Here is a 26193-nt window from a genome sequence, read left to right on the forward strand (position 1 = left end):
AGGAAGATAGATTCAATTCTATTAAAGAGGAAATGTACAGTTTCTGAATGTTGTATATTAAATTTTTCATATTTTTATTTGGAATTTGGAATTTTACCCAAAACACAAACCTATAAATAGTAAAACCAGGGAAACTGATAATTTTGCAGTGGTCTAAATTTTTTCCAGAGCTGTATACATCACACACTGTTTGTGCAGCTCCAACATGCATTCATGATTTTTTGAAAAGTAATATTTTATTTTTAGATCTGGCATTTTTCTCTTTTTATTGTATGTGGTAGGCTTATATAAATGTATGTGTGTAATGATGTTGTTTTCTTGTGAAGCTCTGGAAGAATATTAAAAAGAACCAGTTCAGATAACCACACTGAAAAGGGAATATATATATACACACACACATACATACATATACATATACACACACACACACACACACACATATATTATATATTATATAATAAATATATATATATATGTATATATACGTGTGTGTGTGTGTATATATGCACATGTATGTGTGTATATATATATATAGCTTTTCTGCCTTTTTCATTGGAACATTTGGGGTTTTCACTTTACCACACCTACCATTTGAGGACAGGATTCATTTGATTGAAAACTATAAAAACTCCTTTCAAGGGAACCAATTACCACAAATCTATATTGTAAAAGGCATTTGATTGGTTGTTATGTTATACCTTTTAGGACACTATTTGGTCCTTAAAGAGACAGAGACGGGATAATAAGTAATATTGTGTATTCTACAAAAAGTAAAGTTGTTGAAAAAGGGAATCAAATACTTCTCAGAGCAATAGGCAGCCAGTGGTATTACTTACTTTAAATAGACAGGCTGGGGAACCAAACAGAGATTAATAACACACAGAGGAAGCATAAAAATGAAGCTCTAATATCACATTTTCTATCATGTTTCTATGATGATGCAAATAAATAAGATGTTTTGGAACACTTAAATACTATTTTTACCTAAACTGAACTGAGCACTGGCAATTAAAAACAATACTATCAATATAACAGGTGGCAATTCTTAACACTTTCTATTTGAATCTGCTTCACCTACCGTCCAGCAGCGGTGAAACAGGAACAGTCACTGAAGTCTAATTACACCCAGTACTGATTGTGCCGCAAAGAGGGGTTCGTAGTTCGGCAGTGCTGCAGGGTTTCTGGGTCCAGGTTGTTCCAAGTACAAAGCAGCATGGTGTTTTCTTGTGTGCTGCCAGCAGTCACCACAGTGTTTACTCGAGGGCCCAAGAGAAGGGGACTGCCTGGGCTGCCTGCCTGCAGCGGAGTGACAATGACTGATGGAATGGTCAAGCTTCTCTCCGGCTGTCCGGGGTGAAGGCCGCTTGGGGTGGTATTATTGGGGTGGTTCTGAATGAGCGGTTTCTGCTTCTCCCTTCTGTGTCGGAACACCAAGATTACCACGATGAGAATAATGATGAGGAGCAGGCAAGCTAACAGAGGTAGGATGATGAAGAGAGGGTTGGAAGCCTTCCTCGGATAATTCTCCATTCTCACAGCAGTGGTTTTGGTCGAACTCTCTCGTTTCCCTGATGATGATGATTTTGTAACCGATGGGACTGAAGTATTGTGTCTATTGTGGTTACCCCACCGGTTTCTGCCTTTCCACTTGTGCACGTTCTTTACTGGTTTTTGTGTGACCACCTCTGGCTCAAGCGGAAACTGCAATGTAGGCTCTCCCATGACAGTCTGGTTTTTCACGGGGACGCTGGTCATCTGCACGGGACTTTCTGTCGTGACCGTCAATTGCAACATTGGGTGGTACGGCACAATAGTGTACGGAAACTCTCCAACTGCGGGTGGCACTTTGTCCGCTCGCAGAAGAAACACGAATGAATCGTTCAGTTGGTCGACTCCTGTCATGTTGGCATTTACTTTAATGGCCATTCGCCCCAGCTCCAAGTCTTTGAGAGTGAAGGCTTTGGCAGGCGGAGAGGTTCCATCTTCAGCTGCCATAGCTTTAAACACTTGACCATGCTTTGGAGGGGAAAGTATTTCAAAGTGAGGATCGCTGCCACTTAAAACAGCCAACTCTGTGGCATTCAGCATGTCTTTCCTCAGCTTTACTGCAAAGCCATTTGGGATCTTTACATGACTTCCTAATGCAATCAGAGGTTTCACGGTGATATTAACAACCTGATCTGTCAAATTACTCTCTGAAGTGAAGGCAGTAAATTCAAAGCTATCCTGGGAAGATGTGAGGTTAACCATTTGGTAGGAGAGTTTCCCTTTCTCCAGGTCTTCCTGATCAAACAGGGTGACCACTTTATTGTCAAGGAGGAGATTACCAAACAGTGGAGGGGCTGTAACCTGATACTGAATGGTGGCGTTCCTGCCATTGGTCCGTGCAGCCAGATGCTCACTGCTGAGGACTGCAAAGAGCTGACCCTGTTGAAGAACAAGGTCCGTATTGTTTAAAAGAGAGACTGTGATCTCCGTAACTTCCAAGTTGAACAATTTGTAGACTGGGCGGTGCTGGCCGTCTGTGACACTGAAGTAGAACACCCCCGAGAGAGGGCTCCCATCTTGGACAAACCACACTTTACCGCGGTTGATATCAGCCTGTGTGAAGACCAGGATTGACTCATTCAGGCTCCCTTCCATGGCCAGAAAGCCATTGTTGGGTTTACTGATAATGGTGTACTTGATGTCTTCTGGAGGGTTATCCAAATCCTCCACATTCAAGTTATCGGCACTGAGGGCTGCTATGTCTCCCTGCACTACCGTCAGGCTTGGGGATTTGGTCTTGAGCTGCGGAGGCTGGTCATTAACGGGCTTGATAGTGATGTTAAACAACTCCTCAACAATCTCGCCATCATCCAGGGGGCGGGTGGCTGGCTTGCTCTTCAGGTTCGGCCAGGCAGTGAAGACGAAGCTGTCATTGGTGCTCTCGGAGTTGTCGTGCATGTAGGTGATCCCGTACTTGTTGATGATGAACTGAGAAAAGTTTGGCTTTTCATTGGTCAGATTACGTTCTCCAATGATGATCACCCCATGCTGCGGCAGACGCAAAACCTGATACCAAACTTCATAGGAGTGACGTTGAGCCTCAGGCAGCTTTGCTATGAGGTTAGACGCATCCAGCTTTGATTTGTCAATGACAACTTTCTCTCCTTCTGTAACTATGGCACCTGAAAAGCAGAAATGATCATGATTAACTTTTGCAAAGGCATGGAAATCAGTGAGTTAGAACTGGGGCTCCCATTGAAAAGAAATTTGAGCCTTTAGCGATTGAGGCTTCTGCATGTAACCCTGAAAGCTGGATATATTATGCTTAGTGTTCTTAGTATTTTCAGTATGTTTAGATATTTAGACATAGGTTAAAATTATATTAAAAACTCCACAAACACATTGAAAAAAATCATGCTGTCAAGCAGTTTACCTGTGTTTGCAAGGAGAAGGCTTTTCCGTTCTGGTCCAGTGTTTTCATAACAGATGTCAATATTAAACACTTGAGGTTCAAGAGAGGCCGGTGGGGACGCCACCGTGAAGCTGAACGAGTCCCCTGCACTCCAGCCCACTGCATCCACCTGGCTTTGCTCATAAGCAATCACACCATCATCCACCTACGCAGGAAAAAGTGACACATTCATCTCCTTGTGGTACCCAACTGTGCAGCTTCAGTATTTTCCTTGGCGTGTCGATGTACACTATTCTACCTTTAGGAGAGGTTTGTGACTTTTGATATATAAAATGAAACCTTGGCTGTGTAAGTTCCTACATCAACTCTTTTGGGGCACCTTTTGAAGAAGCAGCTTTCCTTAATGTGATTATATTTTCTCTACAGTTCAAAATCAATTGACTATATGTATACATTTTACTCTAAGCGTCTGGATCTTCCTTTCTACTCTGCATTGCATTTCTTGCTTAGGGTGACATTAACAACTGAACTGTACTTCTGTACATTCCTACATTCATAAAGAGCAATTGTAGAAGGACACAGACATCTAAACTACACTAAGCCTCAAAGCAAAGCAAGCCAAAACAAGAAAAGTCTGCTCAGCATACTGCTGCCTGTACATCTCTAGCTGAAACCACAACTCATAACTCAATCATTTGCATGCTTTATCAGTGCACATACAGTGAGGGGAAAAAGTATTTGATCCCCTGCTGATTTTGTACGTTTGCCCACTGACAAAGAAATGATCAGTCTATAATTTTAATGGTAGGTGTATTTTAACAGTGAGAGACAGAATAACAACAAAAAAATCCAGAAAAACGCATTTCAAAAAAGTTATAAATTGATTTGCATGTTAATGAGGGAAATAAGTATTTGATCCCTTCGACTTAGTACTTGGTGGCAAAACCCTTGTTGGCAATCACAGAGGTCAGATGTTTCTTGTAGTTGGCCACCAGGTTTGCACACATCTCAGGAGGGATTTTGTCCCACTCCTCTTTGCAGATCCTCTCCAAGTCATTAAGGTTTCGAGGCTGACGTTTGGCAACTCGAACCTTCAGCTCCCTCCACAGATTTTCTATGGGATTAAGGTCTGGAGACTGGCTAGGCCACTCCAGGACCTTAATGTGCTTCTTCTTGAGCCACTCCTTTGTTGCCTTGGCTGTGTGTTTTGGGTCATTGTCATGCTGGAATACCCATCCACAACCCATTTTCAATGCCCTGGCTGAGGGAAGGAGGTTCTCACCCAAGATTTGACGGTACATGGCCCCGTCCATCGTCCCTTTGATGCGGTGCAGTTGTCCTGTCCCCTTAGCAGAAAAACACCTCCAAAGCATAATGTTTCCACCTCCATGTTTGACGGTGGGGATGGTGTTCTTGGGGTCATTCCTCCTCCTCCAAACACGGCGGGTTGTGTTGATGCCAAAGAGCTCGATTTTGGTCTCATCTGACCACAACACTTTCACCCAGTTCTCCTCTGAATCATTCAGATGTTCATTGGCAAACTTCAGAAGGGCCTGTACATGTGCTTTCTTGAGCAGGGGGACCTTGCGGGCGCTGCAGGATTTCAGTCCTTCACGGCGTAGTGTGTTACCAATTGTTTTCTTGGTGACTATGGTCCCAGCTGCCTTGAGATCATTAACAAGATCCTCCCGTGTAGTTCTGGGCTGATTCCTCACCGTTCTCATGATCATTGAAACTCCACGAGGTGAGATCTTGCATGGAGCCCCAGACCGAGGGAGACTGACAGTTATTTTGTGTTTCTTCCATTTGCGAAAAATCGCACCAACTGTTGGCACCTTCTCACCAAGCTGCTTGGCGATGGTCTTGTAGCCCATTCCAGCCTTGTGTAGGTCTACAATCTTGTCCCTGACATCCTCAGACAGCTCTTTGGTCTTGGCCATGGTGGAGAGTTTGGAATCTGATTGTTTGATTCCTTCTGTGGACAGGTGTCTTTTATACAGGTAACGAGCTGAGATTAGGAGCACTCCCTTTAAGAGCCAGAAATCTTGCTTATTGATAGGGGATCAAATACTTATTTCCACCATTAACATGCAAATCAATGTATAACTTTTTTGAAATGTGTTTTTCTGGATTTTTTTGTCGTTATTCTGTCTCTCACTGTTAAAATACACCTACCATTAAAATTATAGACTGATCATTTTTTGTCAGTGGGCAAACGTACAAAATCAGCAGGGGATCAAATACTTTTTTCCCTCACTGTACATCTGGTGTGGTTTAGTATTAAGGGGTGGTAAATAATCTGTATTTTCAATCTGTTCCCTTCTGCTGTACCCACCATGGTTTGTGTAAAAGAGTCAATTTCAGATGTTGTGTTGTCAGCTTCTTTTTTGACTAGCTTCCCCATCTTTGGGGCGCTGACCAGAGTAAAGGTTATGGTTCGATTTCCAGTAACATCATTGTCATTTGTCACAGCCTGCAGATCTTCGGTAGAAATTGGTGTCACAGATCCTGTAAAGACAAAACAAAAGCATTTTAGGGGTTTTACAGGACATTTGCGATATAATTGCCTTGCAGATAAAGTTACACAAAATCTGAAGCTCACTACAAACAAACATTGCATTATGAGTAAAACAACAAAATATGATTTGGATGGTTCTTGGAGAATTAAATGAATACCAGAGAAACTAGCCATTCGATGACTGTGCTACTAAAGCAAAGCTAATGATAAAGACAATGTAGTAAATGTATATTACATCAATTTAAATTAACTTATTTAACCTTCCACAATGTTAAATGACAATGGTGACAGAGAAACAACATTTATTTCACATTTTATACCAAATGATCAGGAGGAATTCCTCAAAATACTGCAAACATGACAGCAAATTAAATTCTAGGTTACATGTACTTACTTGCATAACTCGTGAGTTTTTCTTTATATATATATATATATATATATATATATATATATATATATATATATATATATATATATATATATATATATATATATATTTTACACTCACCTAAAGGATTATTAGGAACACCATACTAATACTGTGTTTGACCCCCTTTCGCCTTCAGAACTGCCTTAATTCTACGTGGCATTGATTCAACAAGGTGCTGAAAGCATTCTTTAGAAATGTTGGCCCATATTGATAGGATAGCATCTTGCAGTTGATGGAGATTTGTGGGATGCACATCCAGGGCACGAAGCTCCCGTTCTACCACATCCCAAAGATGCTCTATTGGGTTGAGATCTGGTGACTGTGGGGGCCAGTTTAGTACAGTGAACTCATTGTCATGTTCAAGAACCAACTTGAAATGATTCGACCTTTGTGACATGGTGCATTATCCTGCTGGAAGTAGCCATCAGAGGATGGGTACATGGTGGTCATAAAGGGATGGACATGGTCAGAAACAATGCTCAGGTAGGCCGTGGCATTTAAACGATGCCCAATTGGCACTAAGGGGCCTAAAGTGTGCCAAGAAAACATCCCCCACACCATTACACCACCACCACCAGCCTGCACAGTGGTAACAAGGCATGATGGATCCATGTTCTCATTCTGTTTACGCCAAATTGTGACTCTACCATCTGAATGTCTCAACAGAAATCGAGACTCATCAGACCAGGCAACATTTTTCCAGTCTTCAACTGTCCAATTTTGGTGAGCTTGTGCAAATTGTAGCCTCTTTTTCCTATTTGTAGTGGAGATGAGTGGTACCCGGTGGGGTCTTCTGCTGTTGTAGCCCATCCGCCTCAAGGTTGTACGTGTTGTGGCTTCACAAATGCTTTGCTGCATACCTCGGTTGTAACGAGTGGTTATTTCAGTCAAAGTTGCTCTTCTATCAGCTTGAATCAGTCGGCCCATTCTCCTCTGACCTCTAGCATCAACAAGGCATTTTCGCCCACAGGACTGCCGCATACTGGATGTTTTTCCCTTTTCACACCATTCTTTGTAAACCCTAGAAATGGTTGTGCGTGAAAATCCCAGTAACTGAGCAGATTGTGAAATACTCAGACCGGCCCGTCTGGCACCAACAACCATGCCACGCTCAAAATTGCTTAAATCACCTTTCTTTCCCATTCAGACATTCAGTTTGGAGTTCAGGAGATTGTCTTGACCAGGACCACACCCCTAAATGCATTGAAGCAACTGCCATGTGATTGGTTGGTTAGATAATTGCATTAATGAGAAATTGAACAGGTGTTCCTAATAATCCTTTAGGTGAGTGTATATATATATATATTATACACATATATACACACACACACACACACACTTCTAAAGATGTAAAGTTGATATATTTGATTGGTTTACAAGTATGTCGTCTGTCATTGGCCTACTTATTTTAGTATGTACAGTGAAAACCTGAAAGGATTGCTTTGACAAAAAGATTCTCTGATGAGAGATCAGCTCTGAACCTGTATTACTCACTCTTCTATACATTTTATAAAGCAACATAAAAAATTAATCATTGTTCTCAGTCAGATTCAGGAATGTGACTTAAAGCACACAGATTACTCTATAATGTTATTTGGTTGCAGAATCTAGAGTTGATCTTTTAGAAAGAACAGCTTCCACGTGGGGCAGGAAAAGAATTGAGAGACCCTTTTCAGTATTTAGCGTTAGTTCGCTTCAGTTGTTAAACAGACTTTTAACAGTATTTCACAAATGAAGTGTATAACACAAGTAGACACCCTCCTTTCCTGCTCTCAATCAACTCAATTAACACAAACACACTGCATTACTGCATTTCAGTGTTAGTTACATGTAAAATATCTATCATGTTTAAGGCCCTGTGTTTTGCACGATCTGTCCGTATAATTGCTATGGCAAATTGCATAACACACAGGGCCTTAATCATACAACACAAAGAAAGGTTTTAACAGTCTCTCCTTTCAAGACCTGTTGCAGCATTGTGTGCGTCCAAAGAGCCTAAGAGTCTTAATAAGCAGAACAATACATGAAATACCCTGGAACTATTTATAGATTGTCCATATAATTGTCCCTACTCCTACGGTCACAAGGGCATCTACAATTGAACAGAAACCGTTTTTTCAACCTTGAAGTCATAGCAACCCATGACATCAGTACCAAGGACTCGGAGTGGCACTGTTCTCTGACATTTCTGTCAGGGTTTAGGTTTTCAGAAATATGGAGAATTCTTGCCATTCCGTGTGACTGGAACCCAGAAGAGCCATAGTGCAGAACTGTAGGACTAAATACTATTATTAGACCCCGTCTCATTGAATCAAGTGTAAAATTAAGCGGTATCTAAATCATAGCAGCACCTTAAAAAGTTATGGTTGAGGTTAAATGCTACATTCTCTGGTTTAATACATGTGTATGTATGGCAGCACACACCACTGGTTAAGTCTTTCAGGACATATCTATTAGAAACCACTGTTCTACAAGACAGGGACAGAGGATTGAAAGATGGAATGCTCATTCTGATTAATAACAAGTTTTCTTAAAACAATCATTCACAAAAGATGCAGACTCGGCTGGTGTGGCAGAACATATTGAAAATGCAAACAGGAGTCATATGAAAACACTGTGTTTGCTTTTCCATGCCAGAGCCCATTGCTTAAGCTGTCTTCACCATGTGTTATATCAAGCAGTCAATCCACACAGTGTCTCCAGCCTGCAGCCTGTCTCTGATGATTCACACACAACCCTGAAAGTCCCTTCTGAACTTCAGAATGAGTCTATATATCCTTAGTAAAGATACTTGGAAGGCTAACTCCATTTCCCTGAAGTTAACTTTCTCTTCCCCTGCTGACCTTGAAGGTTAAATAAATTGCTGATGTATTGCTGAACCGATACATTTTTGAATTGGGATTTGAAACCATGGCTGTGAAAAGAAACTTAAACCCACCGAATCACCCACCGGGATGAAAGGGAACTTGGCCATCTCTAAAAGACCAAATCAGAAGGAACTCCAATAAAGTGACTTCAAGATTTCCCCCCTGCCATTATTAGTGACACTGGTTCACTTACAGAAGAGTTGGAAAACACACAAGAATTAAGTCAGTGGCGATGTTTTGGGTATTAACACATTGACTAATTCTGCTCTGTCTATCAATTGCCTCTTTTAGCAACAGTGAAATAGGACTCCACCCAATTACTGGGAATCCAGAAAAATAAAATGCATATGCAACATTAATGGCTTCCTTAAAATATCACTACCATAGCAATCAGGCTATATACATTTTATAGTAGTAATAGTCCTACCCAAAATAGGCCCACATTAAAGGAGTGCTATACTGTGTAAAAACACATCCAAGATTGTATAACAGCTGTGTGTGTTATTAATTATCAAGACTGACTAATAGGAAATGAAAGGAAAGGCAAGGCAAAGGCATATAATTTACAGTACTGTGCAAAAGTGTTAGTCAGGTGTGAAAAAATGCTGTAAGTAAGAATGCTTTATATATATTTTTTTTATACCCCCCCCCCCCTCATTCTGAACACATTCTGAAATGGGGGGTGGGGGGATACTTGGTTTGAGTAGGAATACAAAACCTAAGAAAATATTGACAATTATGACATATGCTGGAACCAGACAGTCTACTGATCAAAACAAGACCATCTGCGTTTTGGTAGAAGCAACACACACCCGTAGAGCTCAAATGTCAACATGGAAAACTCTGTTTACAGTGTACTAATACACACTGATTTTACATAATTGGATCTGAACTTCTCTTGAGTTTGATAGAACATCTGATAGTATATACTAGATTAATCGTTAGGTTGTTCTGAACAAAACAAGCCTATTTGCAAAGAAATCTGATCGAAACTGAGTGATCTGTGACCGTCTGAATGAGACCCCCCCAGAAGGTGTAGTAACACAGTATATGAAACTCTGGAATGTACATTATTTTTCAGTTTTTGGTAACCTACACTACTTTTGTTAACCTCTGGCAGTTTACCGCTTACCTTTGTACCATGTCAGGTTATTCACTGGAAAAATGGGGGCGTTCTAAAACTTTTGACAGGTAGTGTATACAGTTCACAGTCTACAGAAAACATTTAGAACACAGACTGGGCACACTGAAGTTCCTCTTTTGCAGAGACTTGGGAGACTTGTCTATTTCAGGAACATAGAAAGTGAAGCATTACCTTTTACTTTGTTATATATACATGTGGTTTCAGAAATCTGCACAAGAAAAAAAATGGTTTGGTGGCTCTGTGGTTAAGGTGCTGTTCTGTACACACATTCTAGAGTTTACACTTCCAGTTTTCACTCAGAATGCATGACTACGAATGTACACATACTCTATGTTGTCAAACACTCTAAAGCAATGTCTGTGATCTACGCAATACTAGAAATACAATATTTCTGGAAACATGTCATAACCTGAATCATAGAAGCTAGGGCTTCATTGTTTACCTGGAAATACTTTCAGGGGTTGTTTTCTCTCCACACTGAGGACCAAAGCCCTGGCCGTGATGCTGAAGATCTGCCTTGGGGCAAAGTTCACACCGTCATTTACCTGAAAGTTATACCCTCCAGACATAGCACCTGGAAAACATTGCATGAGACAAATTAGCATACTTCTTAGCTGCATGCTTTGTATAATAACGTTTAGTTTAACGTCAAAACAAATAAGCTGTAATGCTTTGAACAAATTAACTGAGATGCTGACAAATTAAACCTGAAATTGCATAAACCTGAAAGGCATATATATGAACAGACAACACATATAGATTAAACCAGTCTTCAAGCAAACCAATTCAGTGACACAAAAATGTGATCCAAAATACAGTTTGAAACTAAGGAAAGTGAATTTTCTTGTATCTAAGAAGGCTTAATCAGTATAAACCTGCTTTAATCTTGAATTTCCTTTTTCCCAGAATCAGCATGTTAAAAGGATGCATAAGGTCCCATTTATTGATCAATTTTTAGGTATAACAGCAGTGTGGAATAGTGGTTAGGGCTCTGGACTCTGAAGCAGAGGTTTGTGAGTTCAGTCCCAGGTGGGGGACACTGCTGTTATACCCTTGAGCAAGGTACTGTACCTAGATTGCTCCAGTAAAAACTCAGCTGTATAAATGGGTATTTATCTTTAAATGTAATGTGATATATTGTAACAAATATAAGGTTTCTTTCATATTAGTTACATCATTACTCTGTATGAAACTGGTAGATTTTGTTCACCGTCACTGTATGCAGTGAAAGTGCCATGACCCTGGGATTTATTTTGTCCTAGTCTTCCTGTCACTTTAGTGTTTTTGTAATACATGGGGCGTCTAGGTAATGTAAAAACTATTCTGTATTGTTCCAGCACCTAAATAATACATAACAGCTTTAAAAACCTCTAGCATGCACTATAAAATGCACAATGGAAAAGCTGGTAACTCAAAACAGGAGTCGGCTATTAGCGGCAGTTCCGCTGCTTACGTGTGTCAATATGTATTGTACACTTATCTCTGTTCAATACAGTTTAGGAAGGTGAACCAAAACAAATGTTAAAAGCAGCCATATATTGTCAAATACATCTTTAAAAGATTGGTAACAATCCATACACACTACGTCTGTGGCTTCAGAAGTGGAGCCCGGGGACCTTTTGAACTTTATGCCTTACTTCTCCTTTCCTGGCTCTATTTTGGTCAGTGGGCGTTCACCACTGAAAGTGACTGCTGGGAGCATCACCTACCACTGTGAACAAAGACGATCTGGCCCTGATTGATGTGGGCCTGGGTGAAGTTGAGGACGTGCTTGCTGGCCGAGCTCTTGAGCGCGAGGTGGCCATTGCTGGGAGGAGTGATGATGTACTCCAGGTCTTCTGGAGGAGAGTCTTTGTCTTCCGCATTCAGATCTTCATTCGTTATCTCGGTTACTGAGCCTACCCACACCTGGAAAACAGCATCAAAACCAAAAGCGTTGACTTGTTGTGAGTAGGACATGCTCGGTCTAAGAGGACCTTCCCTCAGCTAACCATGCGGTTTGGAATTCGTTACCTTGCCTTAAAAGAAAAGAAATAGCAACTAAATCATGAATCTTCCAGGAAGCTTGGCTTACATGCATTTTTCTGAAGTATAATGGGGGAGAAGTATGCAAAATCAGATCTTTTCCTTTCATTCTTAACGTTTCCTCTTTTTTTTTTTTTTTTTTTTTTTTTTTGAAAGCTGGTATATCACATGAGCCTGATCTTCCAAACGGGACGGAATTGGAGGAGACCGCCAAATTGTAATATTGAACATGAACACCCACCCTATGGCCAAGAGGCGAGAAGTGTAGTGTATTGTAAAGATCTTTAAAAGCATTCACACTGCACCACAAGTCTGTGAATAATTTATAGCCATATTTATCCAGCCTATTTCTCTGGTTCAGAGCCAGCTTTTCCTATTCATCTGTGGAGTAAACAGCCCCAGGGAAGGTTTTCCAATTAGTGTGGTATAACATTCAGACACCTGCAGAGAGGTTTCCCACTAGAAGCAGCTCAGCCACATGAGACGCATCAATACAGACTCAATCACAACAGCAGCAACAGAACCAGTGATTCTAACTGGATGGGTATCTTCTATAAAATACATAGCAGCACTCTGTTTGTAACATTTTACTCCTCTCCAGACCTGTCAAGAGTGAGCTTTGAGTGTATAGTATCAATACACTCTGCTCCACATATCTTCTCTGGTACAATTTCCACCAGACAGCTCTGAGCAGCCTATTCAGAATCTAGTGTGGCTGTTAAATGATGGGGACAAAAACAGAATTGTGGACACCTTTGAAGTAAGCACAAAAAAACGAGGAAGAAATGAAAGTGACAGTAGGACAGATTAACTGCACAACTTCACTTGACAAATTCAGTCAAACATTTTGAAGTGAAATCCTTGAAAAAGCCATTTCTGACCTTGAGAAACAGCTTGCTTTTGTACTGAATAATTCTGTCAGGAAACCACAGCATCCTGTTTGACCAATGACTCAGTGCACAAAGCTTAAAATGCTTTGGGTGCTTGAAGAGGAGCGAGATTAAAATGTTTGTACACATATAAAGACATGGGTACACATATGAGAAGAATTACAATCTAAGCCATCTAGTAAACTTTATGTGACAGAAGAAAATATAAATACATGTGATTTTTTTTCTACCATTTAAGAAACAAGCTGCTTTGTTTTCAACACTTCAGTCTTCAAAAGGCTAACGCTCAAGTCTGTTAAAAACACATTAGAGAAATAAACCACAATATAACTACAATAGGTTGCATACTGGCTCATCTCTAGAGTCATTAAAACATGTTTATTATATGTAGCTGTATGCCGTACTTGTTTCAATAAATTGATTCTCCTGCAGCATTAAACTGATCTGCGTTTTAAGGATAGTACTGATGCCTTCGTTTTAAAGACTGCCAAAGATACCATCTGTTCTTGTACAGTTCTAAGATACCAGTGGGGGTTTAATTGGTGGTGGTTTATTTAAAAGTCCTTGCTGTGATTTAATAAATGTCCATTAGTTCATTAAAATCTTAATAAATGTTGCCCATCCTCTACATACATGGATTAAATAAAAATTACAAGGGCTTTGTGAGCCATCTTGTGGAAGAACCCAGCAACTGCACCAACATATAGCATAGTGTAGATATTTGGTTATATCTGATCCTAAACTGATCCAGTTTCACTTGTTCTCATCATAAAATCATAGCAGCATGTGGATTTCAATTAAGAGGCATAACTTCTTATTAACTTATTCATTATTTCAGGCTAAAGGAAAGCTGAAAATGCATGTATCCATTATAGATTTGTAACAATTTGTAAATTTGTAAATTTTTCACACAATTTCAGAGTATATTAGTATACTTAATGCAAAGATTGAAGTACCAAAGAATCACTCTATTAACAATTTAATTCAATTTGAATGTTACAAATTGATTCAAGCTTAGCTTTCCTGGTTTGTTTTTTTAACCTTGCAAATTAGTGATTTTTGGCAGGAATCCAGTCTAACTCTGTGCCAACATTGCTATTTGCATCTATCACATAAGCAATTGGTCATTAACTGACCCATACTGCAATACAAAAGAGCATTTTCATACCAGGCACCAAAAAAATAGATTTATTTCTGATAGTTTTTGTATTTTCTGTAGGGAATTTGGCTGCCATGGTGTAAAACTGATAAATAATTTGGCATGAAAGGTCTTATTTTAATTAAATCAAACCATGTGACCTTACCATAGTCTACAATAAACAACATGAAATGATTATCTACATTGTTATTTTAGGATAATACATGTTGGGTGAAATTCCAACCCAAATAATAAGTTAATGATGTGAAATGGCTACTATGTTTTATTTAAGCAAATACACACACACATAATTACAGTCTAATGTCTGGAACCAGGCCAATGACTGGAGTCTCTTCCCCCTTCACAGGCCCCACACTAGCCAGCTCAGAGAGTTTTGTGAGCTCTCAAGGGAGCTGCATTACTCAGTGGCAGTAGCTGCCCTACCATTTTTCACCATTTTAAGATTTTTTATTAGGCTTCCATCGGTTATATTCAAGATGCAGTTTGTTATAGAAATATAATCCGGATGTAAACGCTGTAAATTTACCCGTAAGATCTTGTTGGCTGTAATGACCGGAGGCTTGTCGTTCACTGGCGTAATGTTCACAAACACTGTCCAGGGTAGACTCTGCTTTCTGAGGTCCGTGTCATTGGCAATGATGGTAAAATCATCAGTCAGCGTCTCACTGTCGTCATGAACGTAATAAATGAATTCTTGTTCAACCTAAGGTAGTGACACAAAACATTCAAATCAAAGAATGCTCTTCCTTAGTTTGAAAATTAAGTATTTTACTCCACATTGTCACTACATTTTGTTACAGAAATAGGAGTAGACTAATGTCAGACTTTAAAGATGTCATCTCTGTACTGTAAATAAATATTGTCTGTCATTTAAAGATAATTATTCAGAGCAAACAAGCAAAAACTTTATATTTGAAATATTTTTTGTACACTGAAATATTATGCTGTATATTGTTGACAAGACAAAGGGATAAATATCAACTGCAATTGTAAAACAAGGAAGAAAAACTGTCGTACATTACCTGCTTTCTGGTGAAAGTAGAATAAGGGACACTAGGAAATCGAGAGTGCTCCACATGGCCATGTTTGGGAGGGTCTGAGATAAAATACTGAAAATTCAGGCCTGCAAAGTGTTTGTTGGTGACTTTAATAACAGCCTCAGTCAGAGCTTTTGAAGCCCCTTCCTTTAAAGTGATGTTGGAGACTTCAAGAGGAATTAGGCGAGGTATAACATCAATCAAGAGCCTGATCCCACTGACTTCTGTGACGCCATTGGACACATCCAACACCATGCTGTCTGTCAGTTCATCGGCATCCACCTGCATATACTGAATGTCCCCATCATTGATGTCCTTCTGAGAGAAGCTCTGGATGGGAGTTCTCTCTGTGCCCAGGTAGCGTTCTTCTCCCTCCACAAATCTGCGGATGTAGCCGTGAGATGGGGGGACCTTTACAGCGTACACGATCTCTGATGGCAAATTGTCATCATGTGCTACCTGAAATGGACACAATTAGTAGTCTCACAATACTCATCGTTCAAGTTTGAAATGAAATTAAGAGCTATCTTGTTCTTCCGAGAGGCAGAAAGGCATACGAATAATTCCAATAGCATCAAACTACTTATTTCAATAAAAGCATGACTGAAACATTTTGAAGACTGCATTTGAAAAGGCAAAGGCATACATACATGTTTTGGGAGAATATCTACTATTCAAAGGCATTTCACACTGAACGGAAGTGGACTGGAGTCTGGAGACTTTTTTGGATCAATTAACGTAGTTTACCCGTCTCAACCTGACTGTAGCAGCTTTCAGAGTTTCATTTGTAAATATGCATATTTGGAAAATATGGTGAAAACAAAAACTGGTGAAAACCTATTGTATGCATTGATAATGCCTGAACTAATAATACCCAAAATTAACAGATATTGTAGACTAACCTCAAGTTTTCTCCTACTGATCTTCACCGGTTTCCCTTCTTCTACCAGAAGAGTGCCATTATGTATGACTATCGGAGGTTGCTGGTGGCTTTCCAAGAACACCTTCACGTTAACTCCTGCATCCACACGCAGGTTTTTGACCTTTACAGTGAAGTTGAACATGTCCGCAAATGTTTTGCCGTTATTGTGGCGATAGACTAAATATCCCTTTTTCAAATCATGCTGTGTAAACGCATCCACTTTAAGGTCACCCCGATAAAGCCCTCCATGTTTCGGAGGGAGGAACAGCTCGTAGGTGATCTCCTTATCATCTCTTACATCCAGGTTTGTGACCACACTGAAGTTAGCAGAGCTGAACACATTTGCTTGTCCTTTCTGCACCAGCAGGCCTGTATTGTTGGCTATCTTGACATAAGGTTCTTGTGCACTGACATCCAACAGAGTAGATGCATAATATTTTCCATCAGACACAAACAGCACAAAGCGCCCAAAACCTGGACCATTGTGGACGAACAGCACGCGCTTCTGTTCCAAATCCTCCTGGTGGAAGCGGTAAAGCTTGCGAGAAGTGTCGTTCACAAGGACCAGCTCGCCCATGGGAATGCCCCGTCGAGTGTACAGAAGCTGGCCATCATCAAAGTCAGAGTCTGCATCATGATAACAGAGGTCTTCCAGCGTCAGCAGCCTCTGTCCATTTCTGACCACGTGGAAGACTTTATCAACAACCCTGACTGGCTTTTCATCGTTCACTAACTCCACTGATATGTTAAACGTGCTTTCCACAGCTCCCGTTTCTGCCACCACTTCCTTCCCCTGCGTGGGCTGACTGATGGAAGCTACAAAGGTGAACTGATCGTGGGTGGTTTCGCTGTCATCGTGGGCATACATCAGGCGCTCCTCTAGGATGTCCTGGTTGGTGAAGGTAATGATGTTGTCATTGCTGTAGGTGGAGTTAGACAGATTAATGCGTTTCAGTTTGCCATTTTGTGGACCGCTTGTGATTGTGTAGTATATGACCTTGGTGCTCAGCGTTTCAGCAGACAGTTCCTGCTTGGTAATTAATTTGCTTTCCCCTTCCAGTAAAGACAGACCATTGTTTTTTAAGATGATGCTGTTGATATCTGCTTTGATGGAAATTTTGAAGTTGTGGACTGCTGTATGTGCATGCTTGGAAAAAACCTGGAAGGTAAACATGTCTCTTGTATCTTCATGTGGTCTTTCTACCAGCTCATATTGCACCTTCAGATCAGTTATATTCCTTTGGCTAAAAGCTGAATTCTTCTTCACTACCTTGTTGTTGAGAAGCAGCCTTCCTTTCTTAGGAACCGTCAGGACCCTGAAGAAGAGTTCTTCTTCGTTAATCTTTACACCTTTGGCAATGGCATGGAGGTGTTCGGAATTCAATGGCAGTCTTCGTGCTTTGTCGACCTTCATCATTTTGTTTTTTAGCAGCTTATACTGTACCCATTTTACAGCAATGGGAAATACTAGCTCCTCAGTCGCCATGGATGCGATACTGACCTTGCATTTAAATTGATCTGTAACATTGCTCGACTGAATTTCACGGAAAGTGTTCAGATATCTTACACGTTCCTTTTCAAGCATGCGCTGTGTGAACATGTTGGTCTGTTTCCATTCACCACTAGAATGCCACCTTTGCAGCTCTCCATATTTGGGAGCCTCAATAATATCATAACGAATATCTATTTCCTGCTTAACAGCATTAGTCTGCACTGCCAGCTGCTTTGAGCTCAACAAAGATGTATCCCCTTGGGTTACTTCAAGTCCGGTATTGTTGGCAATTCGGTATTCCAGTGATATGGCCATAATTCTCAAAACCACTGTGTTGCTCACTTTTTCTCCATCACTGACTCTCAGCACAATCCTGGAGTTTCTGACACCACTGTGAACATAATTTATTCTGCCTTCCTCCAAGTCTGTGTGAGAGAAAGTAGTTATTATTTTATCTGGGTTTTTAGCATTTTCCAAAAACCCAGCATCTGCATTCAGATTGCCCAGTATGGAGAAGATGAGATCAGTGGAGTTGCTGTCTATATCTGTGGCTTTCAACACATCATTGGTGAGGCGTTTTTTAGAATTCTCCAGTAACACAAAGAGGTTTCCTTCAGGTAGACTGAGCTCAGGGGCATCATTGGTGGGAGTAATGGTGATATTAAATCTGTACAGCTTATTTCCCTTCAAGTATGGAGGAACTTCCTTTTTGCTACTGGTAAAGACAGAGAACATAAAAAAGTCTAGGGAGTCTTCTGATCCACCATGAATGTACATTACCCTCCCATGCCACAAATCAAGCATGCTGAAGGTATTTTCCTCTTGATCTTGATCGATGTCTAACCTGAGCTGCCCATGCACAGGCTGCTCTTGTATCTTAAATACAATCTGAGACTGACGGATTCCCAGCTTTTTAAATTCCAGGTTGACTTTGATGTGCTTTGACTCGAGAGGTGCCCGTCCCCCTTCTGGAACAACCAGGTTCTTGAGGACTAAAAAGTTTTGGTTGCGTCTCTTGTCCAGTGACTTGGCACTAGTTGTCATGGAAGTGGACGTTGTTCGGAGTACTGAGGGAGTTGGGACCCAGGGGGTGGTGGTGGGTGGAGTAATTTCTGTTGTTGGTTCAGGCTCTTGTTCAGGCTCACAGCCTACAGAGATGTCTTTGGTGACCAGAGCATTGGGTAGACCCATCTTTACCAAATTAACCTTGATGTCCTTCAAACACCCTTTGAAAGACCCTCCTCTGACAAGCTTTCCTGAAACGGAGACCAGGCCCAGATTCTTGACTTCAACCCGGGTACTGTCATCTATCCCCCCAACAAACAGAGAGCCCTTTAACTGGAGAGCCTTAGTGCGTGAGCTGATGGCAGTTTTTACGGTCTCTTCATCCACAGTGAGTTGAAGGCTCTTTGATGTAAACTGCAGCTTAACATAATGCCACTTCCGGTCATTGATAAAAGTGAGTGAGGTCAGCTCACTTTTTGTGCCACCTTTACCCACCACGGCCACAATCAGCCCTTCTCGGATCTCCATAGCAACAAAGTCTCCTTGGCGTGCAGAGTTATAAAGAATAATGCCTCGCTCCGCGGAGGTGTGCAACACACACTCAAAGACGCCTTCCTGCTGTGCATTCCAAAGTGGGAAAGAAATGTAGGCTTTGGAACTGAAGAAACTGAGAGGGTCGCTTTCATCTGCAAAGAACTGCGGGCTACAGCCCAGAGACACCTCATAGACATGTTTGAAGCCGGAGTATGACCTTAGAGATGACAAAAGATTGTGCTGGTTAAACAAAAGCTCATCAATACAACCCCGAAACCCTATAGGTTCACTCACAAGGTAAGGTTTGTCAAGACCCCCAGTGCCACCAACAAAAAGTCCATATTGAATGCTGAGGTCATACTGCTTCCCTGGCATTTTCTGGCTTGTTTGAAAGTGTTTGTCAACAATCAGAGTAACATTGTGATTTTCATGTTTCAGTTCGAATGTGTGCCATGCCAGGTCGTTCAGAGGGGTCCCTCTCTCTGAGCGAAGTACTCGTTCTCCCGATCCCAAATCTATTTTGATCTAGGGGAGAAAGGAAACCATAAAATAAAATAGAAAGCATAATAAAATACATTATCATATTTTGAGTAGCTCAAGGCAGAACCAGTCTCATCAGACATGAATCAACAAGAAGCTGTTTTGTGCAGTAATACATAAAAAGTTATGAGTAACAGATCAAACAATATTCCTTTAAAGTCTCATTAATGAAGCTAATGAGTTTAATTAACATAAATCAAAAACCATGCAGGTTGTGAGAAATTTATGAATCTGCACTTTCAAAAGTGTGAACATTAAGGTTTCTTCAGTGCACCCTTTGATTTATTTCATAGATTTATATCTTATAATCTTGTCTGCTTTGTCAATTCAGGCTTGCTGTAACCAGTTCAGGATTGACTGTACCTAAAAAGTAGGTCTGGAGTCCTGTGTTTTGTCTGTGGAAAATGTATGGATGGCTGTATTTATTTATTTAAAGAATAATGTACAAGATGTCTCTACAACCAGTAGGCTTTTCAAAAAAATGAAAGACAACAGTAGACGGTGAAACTATTTGTTGGAAATGTTTAGGGTTATAGACAAAGGGCAAAGAAATTGGACCTAGGATCTATTTATTTTCCTGCTCTTAGGGGGGAGGGGGGTATGTTGTGCTTACAGACCTGCAGGCGAGTGGACTGCAGCTCCACCAGGCAGTAGTCAGTCTTCCCCGCAGCGAGGAACAGCAGGCCACTGGGGCTGGAGGTGCGGAACCTGGCGTGGAGAGACGTGCGACTGGACGATTCCACTGTCTTCAGCTCCACGTAACCATCGCCGTAAAAGGAGGCTGTGAATAAGAGAGGACAGTGTTTATAAATGGTGTCTCTCTCTCTATGAGCCAATACCTTTAAATTACATTTATGATCAAAGAGAATAGGAGAAGCAAATGAATAGCTTCCAAAATAATAGCTAGCTACATTACATTAAAAAAGTACCATCAGCTACATTTCAGATGTTTATCACTCACAATAAAGTGAGAAAGTAGGAATGTGCTCTTAGGTTTTCCAGCTGCTTTGTACTGCTTGACTACTTGTGGCTTTCAACACTGAACCGTTCCTCCCTTTCTGCCTGGGACTAAATACAGCAACCCTTACATACAGGATATGTAAATCACCCGCAGAATGACAGCCCCTCTGGCGCCACTGCTGTACTGAAATACAGTAAAGCATGCACTGGCAGGCTGGTCTGGCATCTCAGACTAAACAACATACAACAAAACCTGACATCCTGATATTGCTTTTATCTAGCTATGAAGATCTCACATACATGTCTTGAATTGCATATATTGTGTTGTCAAATATATCCTGACTAAATGTTTTATATAAAGCTGGTTTAAGATAATTCCCATAGCCTTTTTTAAAAAAATACATATATATATATATATATAAACTCCCACATAGTAGAACATAGCTCTCTGCATACATTACTAGGAATGAGCAGATGAGAGAACAGATTGAATGATTTCTGACATGTTTTGTGGCAGTAAACTCTTTGACTAGCCACTTACTCATCCCTAATGTGTTATCTGAATTCAATTAATGCATGTTAATGCATTTAATGGGACCTTAAAAATGGTTACACAACAGCTTGTTAGTTTGAGGCAAAGGTGCTGAGTGGAATCACAATGTTCTGAATGTGATGGTTTGGTTCATTGGTTTAATCCCAGATTAGTCAGCGTGAGATTTAAAGTTTTATGACATACCAAGTGTGCCCAAATTACTTGATTTTATATATATATGAGAGAGAGAGAGAGAGAGAGAGAGATTTCATGTTTTATTGAATTATTGTTTTATCTTTTTTTTATAGCAAATGCAACTGTGGAAACTTGATTGCCTAATTAAGGCATGCATGTGGTCTGTCCTTTTCAAAATTAAAAGGAAAAAGGTAACTTTCTAAAGGACTATTCTTGATACAACAATGTGTGTGGAGTTTTAGCGGAGGAATGCACTTTAGGATGGCCGGGGTCCCTGGACTCGCAGAGAGGAGGACATTCCATTGTGTGGGGGAGACATGGGACGTGTTGAACCTTGTCTTGGGCTCAACAGCCTTAACAACATGTGCTGATGAAGCAAAATGGCTGGGAAAGAGTCCTCTGGAATTCAATGTGCCGCTCATCCATGATGCTACAGCCATGTGATGTTTAAAGATTGCAAGTTGTTCCGGGATAGACAAAGACACCATCATTACATACAAATCATCTGAAATCACCACTTCTGTAGGCATACCCTTAAAACTTCAATGATCAAAAATATATATAATAATAATACTAAAGAGACAAAAATCATGTTCTTTCTAACGGAGAACCAGTAGATCTGACAGCTCTGCAATGCTTTCATAGAGCAGGAATGGGAGTGCGTCCTGGCTCTTTACTGCTGGCCTTTCATCAAGACACAAAACACCTGTTTCACAGTTCTGCTGCTCTTTCATCTCTTCAAAAAACTAAAAACACTCCAAAACAAAATGGATCCCTCACAGGGTGTTATTTGTTTCACTTTTCTAACATGGAGGAGATGATGTGAGGGCTGGGGAAAAGAAAAAAGTTGGAGTCATCTAAACTGTGCTGCCCCAGATGGCAGTATTCTTTGAAAAGTATTATAAGTTAATAAGTTATAAGTTAATTTCAAGCATACTGTTCTGAACCATGTACACAATTTTGAGAGTTTGTTTTACATACAATTACATTTTAATTGAGATGAATGTCAGAAGGTAAACATACAGATTTCAGGTCAGTAAGACTTTACTGTTAAGATAAATATCTGGTAGTACAGAGATACAAACGAGTCATTAAAACTTTCAACTTTCTGACAAGTTTATAGTGCTGAATCATGATTTGGGAAGGTTTTCAAGTGCCTACCTTCAGTTAAGTGCAGAGCTTACTGCAGAACATTAGTTATTGTTATCATATAACATATAGTAGATTGTCTATGGCATATGATCAAACTTGACAGATACATTAAAGGATATGGGGGTATTCAGATTAACACACATTCCAGAATAAATACCTGTCTGTGCCAGATACATATTTGGCATGACCGGGTCCAAGCTTCAGTACAGCACAGCCTACAGTTTGATCACGCCAAATATGTAATTCATATTTTTAAAGCCCTTCCTGTCTAGTCCTCTCAGATTTCACAACTTTCTGGAGTACTTTTCCTTGGAGTTCACACCACCATGCAGTCTGATGTTCTTTGATAGCATTGTCTCTTTATATTAAACAAGCTCAGTTGATTGTGGACTAGGGAAGTATTAAATATGTATGCCTTTTGAGTATGCTTGGTCACTTGATGACAATATAGCTGTACAAATGTGGGTCAGAGCTGCCTTGAATGTAACCTTGTACCTCCTTGGCATTGTGTTCTTTATGAATGTGTATTCTCAACATGGAGAATACTGTCATTTAGGCAGTATTCTTGTTAAAAACATGTTAAACTGTAAAAAAACACAAATTGTGCAATGGGAGAATTAAAAACATAATATTTAAGAATAAAACATAGGAAATATATGAATGTTCAGACATCATGATAGCTTTTCTTCAGTTTACTCACACTAACAAATACCTTAGTGGGACTCTAACCACATTAAAAGCCAGGAAAGATAACAGTGCTTTGTTCTTCTCACAGCAATTCATGGCAGGTCTCTTTCTACCTGACAATTATCACAGTTGGAAATGCAGCAAGGCATGCAAAGAACTTGCTTTACCCCTTGGCAACATGTTTCTACAAGTTTTGAATTAACACGGGTATTGAACAAAAGGTAAACAGTAGTGCAAGGAGAAGGAGTTTAGAAGTAGTATTTCTGTGCTTTTGCGAAACAAGTTACATACACCGATCAGCCATAACATTATGACCACCTGCCTAATATTGTGTAGGTCCCCCTTTTGCCACCAAAACAGCCCTGACCCATCGAGGCATGGACTCCACTAGACCTCTGAAGGTGTGCTGTGGTATCTGGCACCAAGACGTTAGCAGCACATCCTTTAAGTCCTGTAAGTTGCGAGGTGGGGCCTCCATGGATCGGACTTGTTTGTCCAGCACATCCCACAGATGCTCGACTGGATCTGATTCATCAGACTAGACCACCTTCTTCCATTGCTCCATGGTCCAGTTCTGATGCTCACGTGCCCATTGTAGGCGCTTTCGGCAGTGGACAGGGGTCAGCATGGGCACCCTGACTGGTCTGCCGCTGCGCAGCCCCATATGCAACAAACTGCGATGCACTGTGTGTTCTGACACCTTTCTATCAGAGCCAGCATTCACTTTTTCAGCAATTTGAGCTACAGTAGCTCGTCTGTTGGATCGGACCACACGGTTCACTGCTTTTCCTTCCTTGGAGCACTTTTGATAGGTACTGACCACTGCAGACCGGGAACACCCCACAAGAGCTGCAGTTTTGGAGATGCTCGGACCCAGTCGTCTAGCCATCACAATTTGGCCCTTGTCAAAGTCGCTCAGATCCTTACGCTGCCCATTTTTCCTGCTTCTAACACATCAACTTTGAGGACAAAATGTTCACTTGCTGCCTAATATATCCCACCCACTGACAGGTGCCATGATATCGAGATTATCAGTGTTATTCACTTCACCTGTCAGTGGTCATAATGTTATGGCTGATCGGTGTATATAATTATGTGATAGCAGAGAAGAAGTTTTGGTCCACTTAACTGGAATATACTTTTTCCTTTCTAGTAGAGGCTGGGATTGAATCAAAACTCTGACCGCCCCACCATAATAAAAGAACACAATACCGTACTCATTGTACAGATTTTGAAAGATGCTACTTTCTACTCGTAAATGTACCTGCTATGTTGTACAGATTTGTTGTTTACTATTAGCGGGGATCAAAGTTTTGATTGAATCCAGCGAAAGCAACCATGACAAATGTTTGCAAGCATTACATCAAACTGATCTCCAATATAAAGCATGCCGTTTTGAAAACTGGCAGTAATATACCTGCATTAAATAATGATATTTAATATATGATATTATAAATATTAATCCTGAAATTCAAATTCTATACACTTATTCAAATAGTAAGCCAATAACTGTATTCTATTATCCAAGGGCTCACCTCTCTATAGCAACAATTCTCCATCCCAGCCTGTGTTTGTTAGTACAAGTTTGGTACTAAACATGGTACAATACATTTGACCCAAATAATTCAGTGCAACAGGAAAAAATAAAACGACTAACGATTTCTAGGATGTTTTGGACGAAATTAAAATCAAATCATGTATTTTCGGTTAACCCAGGGCACAGTCCGTTTGTGATAGGTGCTGTACTTCCTAAAACGATTGAAATTGACAGTTTAGGCCACTTTGTCCTTTTTAGCCCATGTGAAAATTGTGATTTGCTGCCTTGAGAAATGTATTCACTATGATCATATATTTTTATACTATACAGGTTATGCAGCCTATATAAAATTGCAGTAATTATACGTAATAGATCTAATTTCTGAAACTGATATTTTATTATTTCATACAAAAAACAAACAACAGTTCACAGTTAACTAAACATAGCGGTTCTACTCCTGTTAATAAACAGTACATTTATATTAATACATTCAACAAAATGCAAAGTGCAGTAAACAGCTATTCCAAGCTTATTTTAAAGTGTTGTTGACAATAGGAACCAATCAGTGCAGTAAAATCTAAAACAGATCCATAAAAGTAGTAAAAAAAAATCTTCTTAAATAAAGCAATCGTAATGCATATCTGAGCGCAACAATAACAGCTGTTCCTCCAGGGCTGAGCAAACACTGCAAACTTTGGAAAGGGCTCGGCTGTGCCCACAGTTAAGCCTGGGAGACTGAGGGGGGGTCTTGGAAGTTATTTCAGAGCTTACCTCCCAAAGCAAGCCTGCTTATAAACGAGAAGAGCAGTCCTTTCCACAGCAGCCTGTCGGGACAGCTCGGGGGGGCCATGTTTTGGTCTGTTCTTGTGAATTGTAAGTCCAGTCGGGACTTTAACGTGGTTACATTGCCCCCACTTTCACACGCCAGCCCAGCGGCGGACACTTCATTCACACGCAAAGTTGCAGCTCCACCTGCGTCCCACTTACGCACAGCAGCGTCACCGACGTCCAAGTTCTAACCCCGCCCACAGTTCTAGAACGCCAAATCCGTGACTCCGCCCCTGTCACCCCCATACACCACAGGACAAGCGGTGATTTAAAAGTATACGCTATCTTATAGTGAAATACCGCTCTGTAGATAAGCAAAAACACGTTTATTATGATCGT

General features: G+C 40.5%; 1 protein-coding gene across 1 annotated transcript; it reads right to left on the reverse strand.

Annotated features, from left to right (window-relative positions):
- Positions 1-299: 299 nt before the first annotated feature.
- On the reverse strand, positions 300-25997 carry cspg4ba (chondroitin sulfate proteoglycan 4ba). The gene is made up of 10 exons (XM_066712071.1): positions 25798-25997; positions 20581-20744; positions 16373-19948; positions 15456-15929; positions 14960-15136; positions 12069-12267; positions 10802-10933; positions 5736-5908; positions 3422-3605; positions 300-3170 (listed from the first exon to the last, which is right to left on the reverse strand). Exons 1-10 carry the CDS (start codon positions 25874-25876, stop codon positions 1120-1122), a joined length of 7209 nt encoding a protein of 2402 aa, XP_066568168.1. The 5' UTR covers positions 25877-25997; the 3' UTR covers positions 300-1119.
- Positions 25998-26193: the final 196 nt, after the last annotated feature.

The sequence above is a fragment of the Amia ocellicauda genome, chromosome 8 (genome assembly GCF_036373705.1).
Source record: "Amia ocellicauda isolate fAmiCal2 chromosome 8, fAmiCal2.hap1, whole genome shotgun sequence".
Classification (NCBI taxonomy): Eukaryota; Metazoa; Chordata; class Actinopteri; order Amiiformes; family Amiidae; genus Amia; species Amia ocellicauda.

What these genes read in the sequence shown, in the direction of transcription:
- cspg4ba (XM_066712071.1), bottom strand. Translation starts at nt 25,876, where the DNA reads ATGGCCCCCCCGAGCTGTCCCGACAGGCTGCTGTGGAAAGGACTGCTC. An exon ending in AAGCAGGCTTGCTTTGGGAG is followed by an intron (nt 20,745 to 25,797) that starts GTAAGCTCTGAA and finishes TCTTATTCACAG; the next exon opens with CCTCCTTTTACGGCGATGGT. An exon ending in CTACTTTCACCAGAAAGCAG is followed by an intron (nt 15,137 to 15,455) that starts GTAATGTACGAC and finishes TCACTACCTTAG; the next exon opens with GTTGAACAAGAATTCATTTA.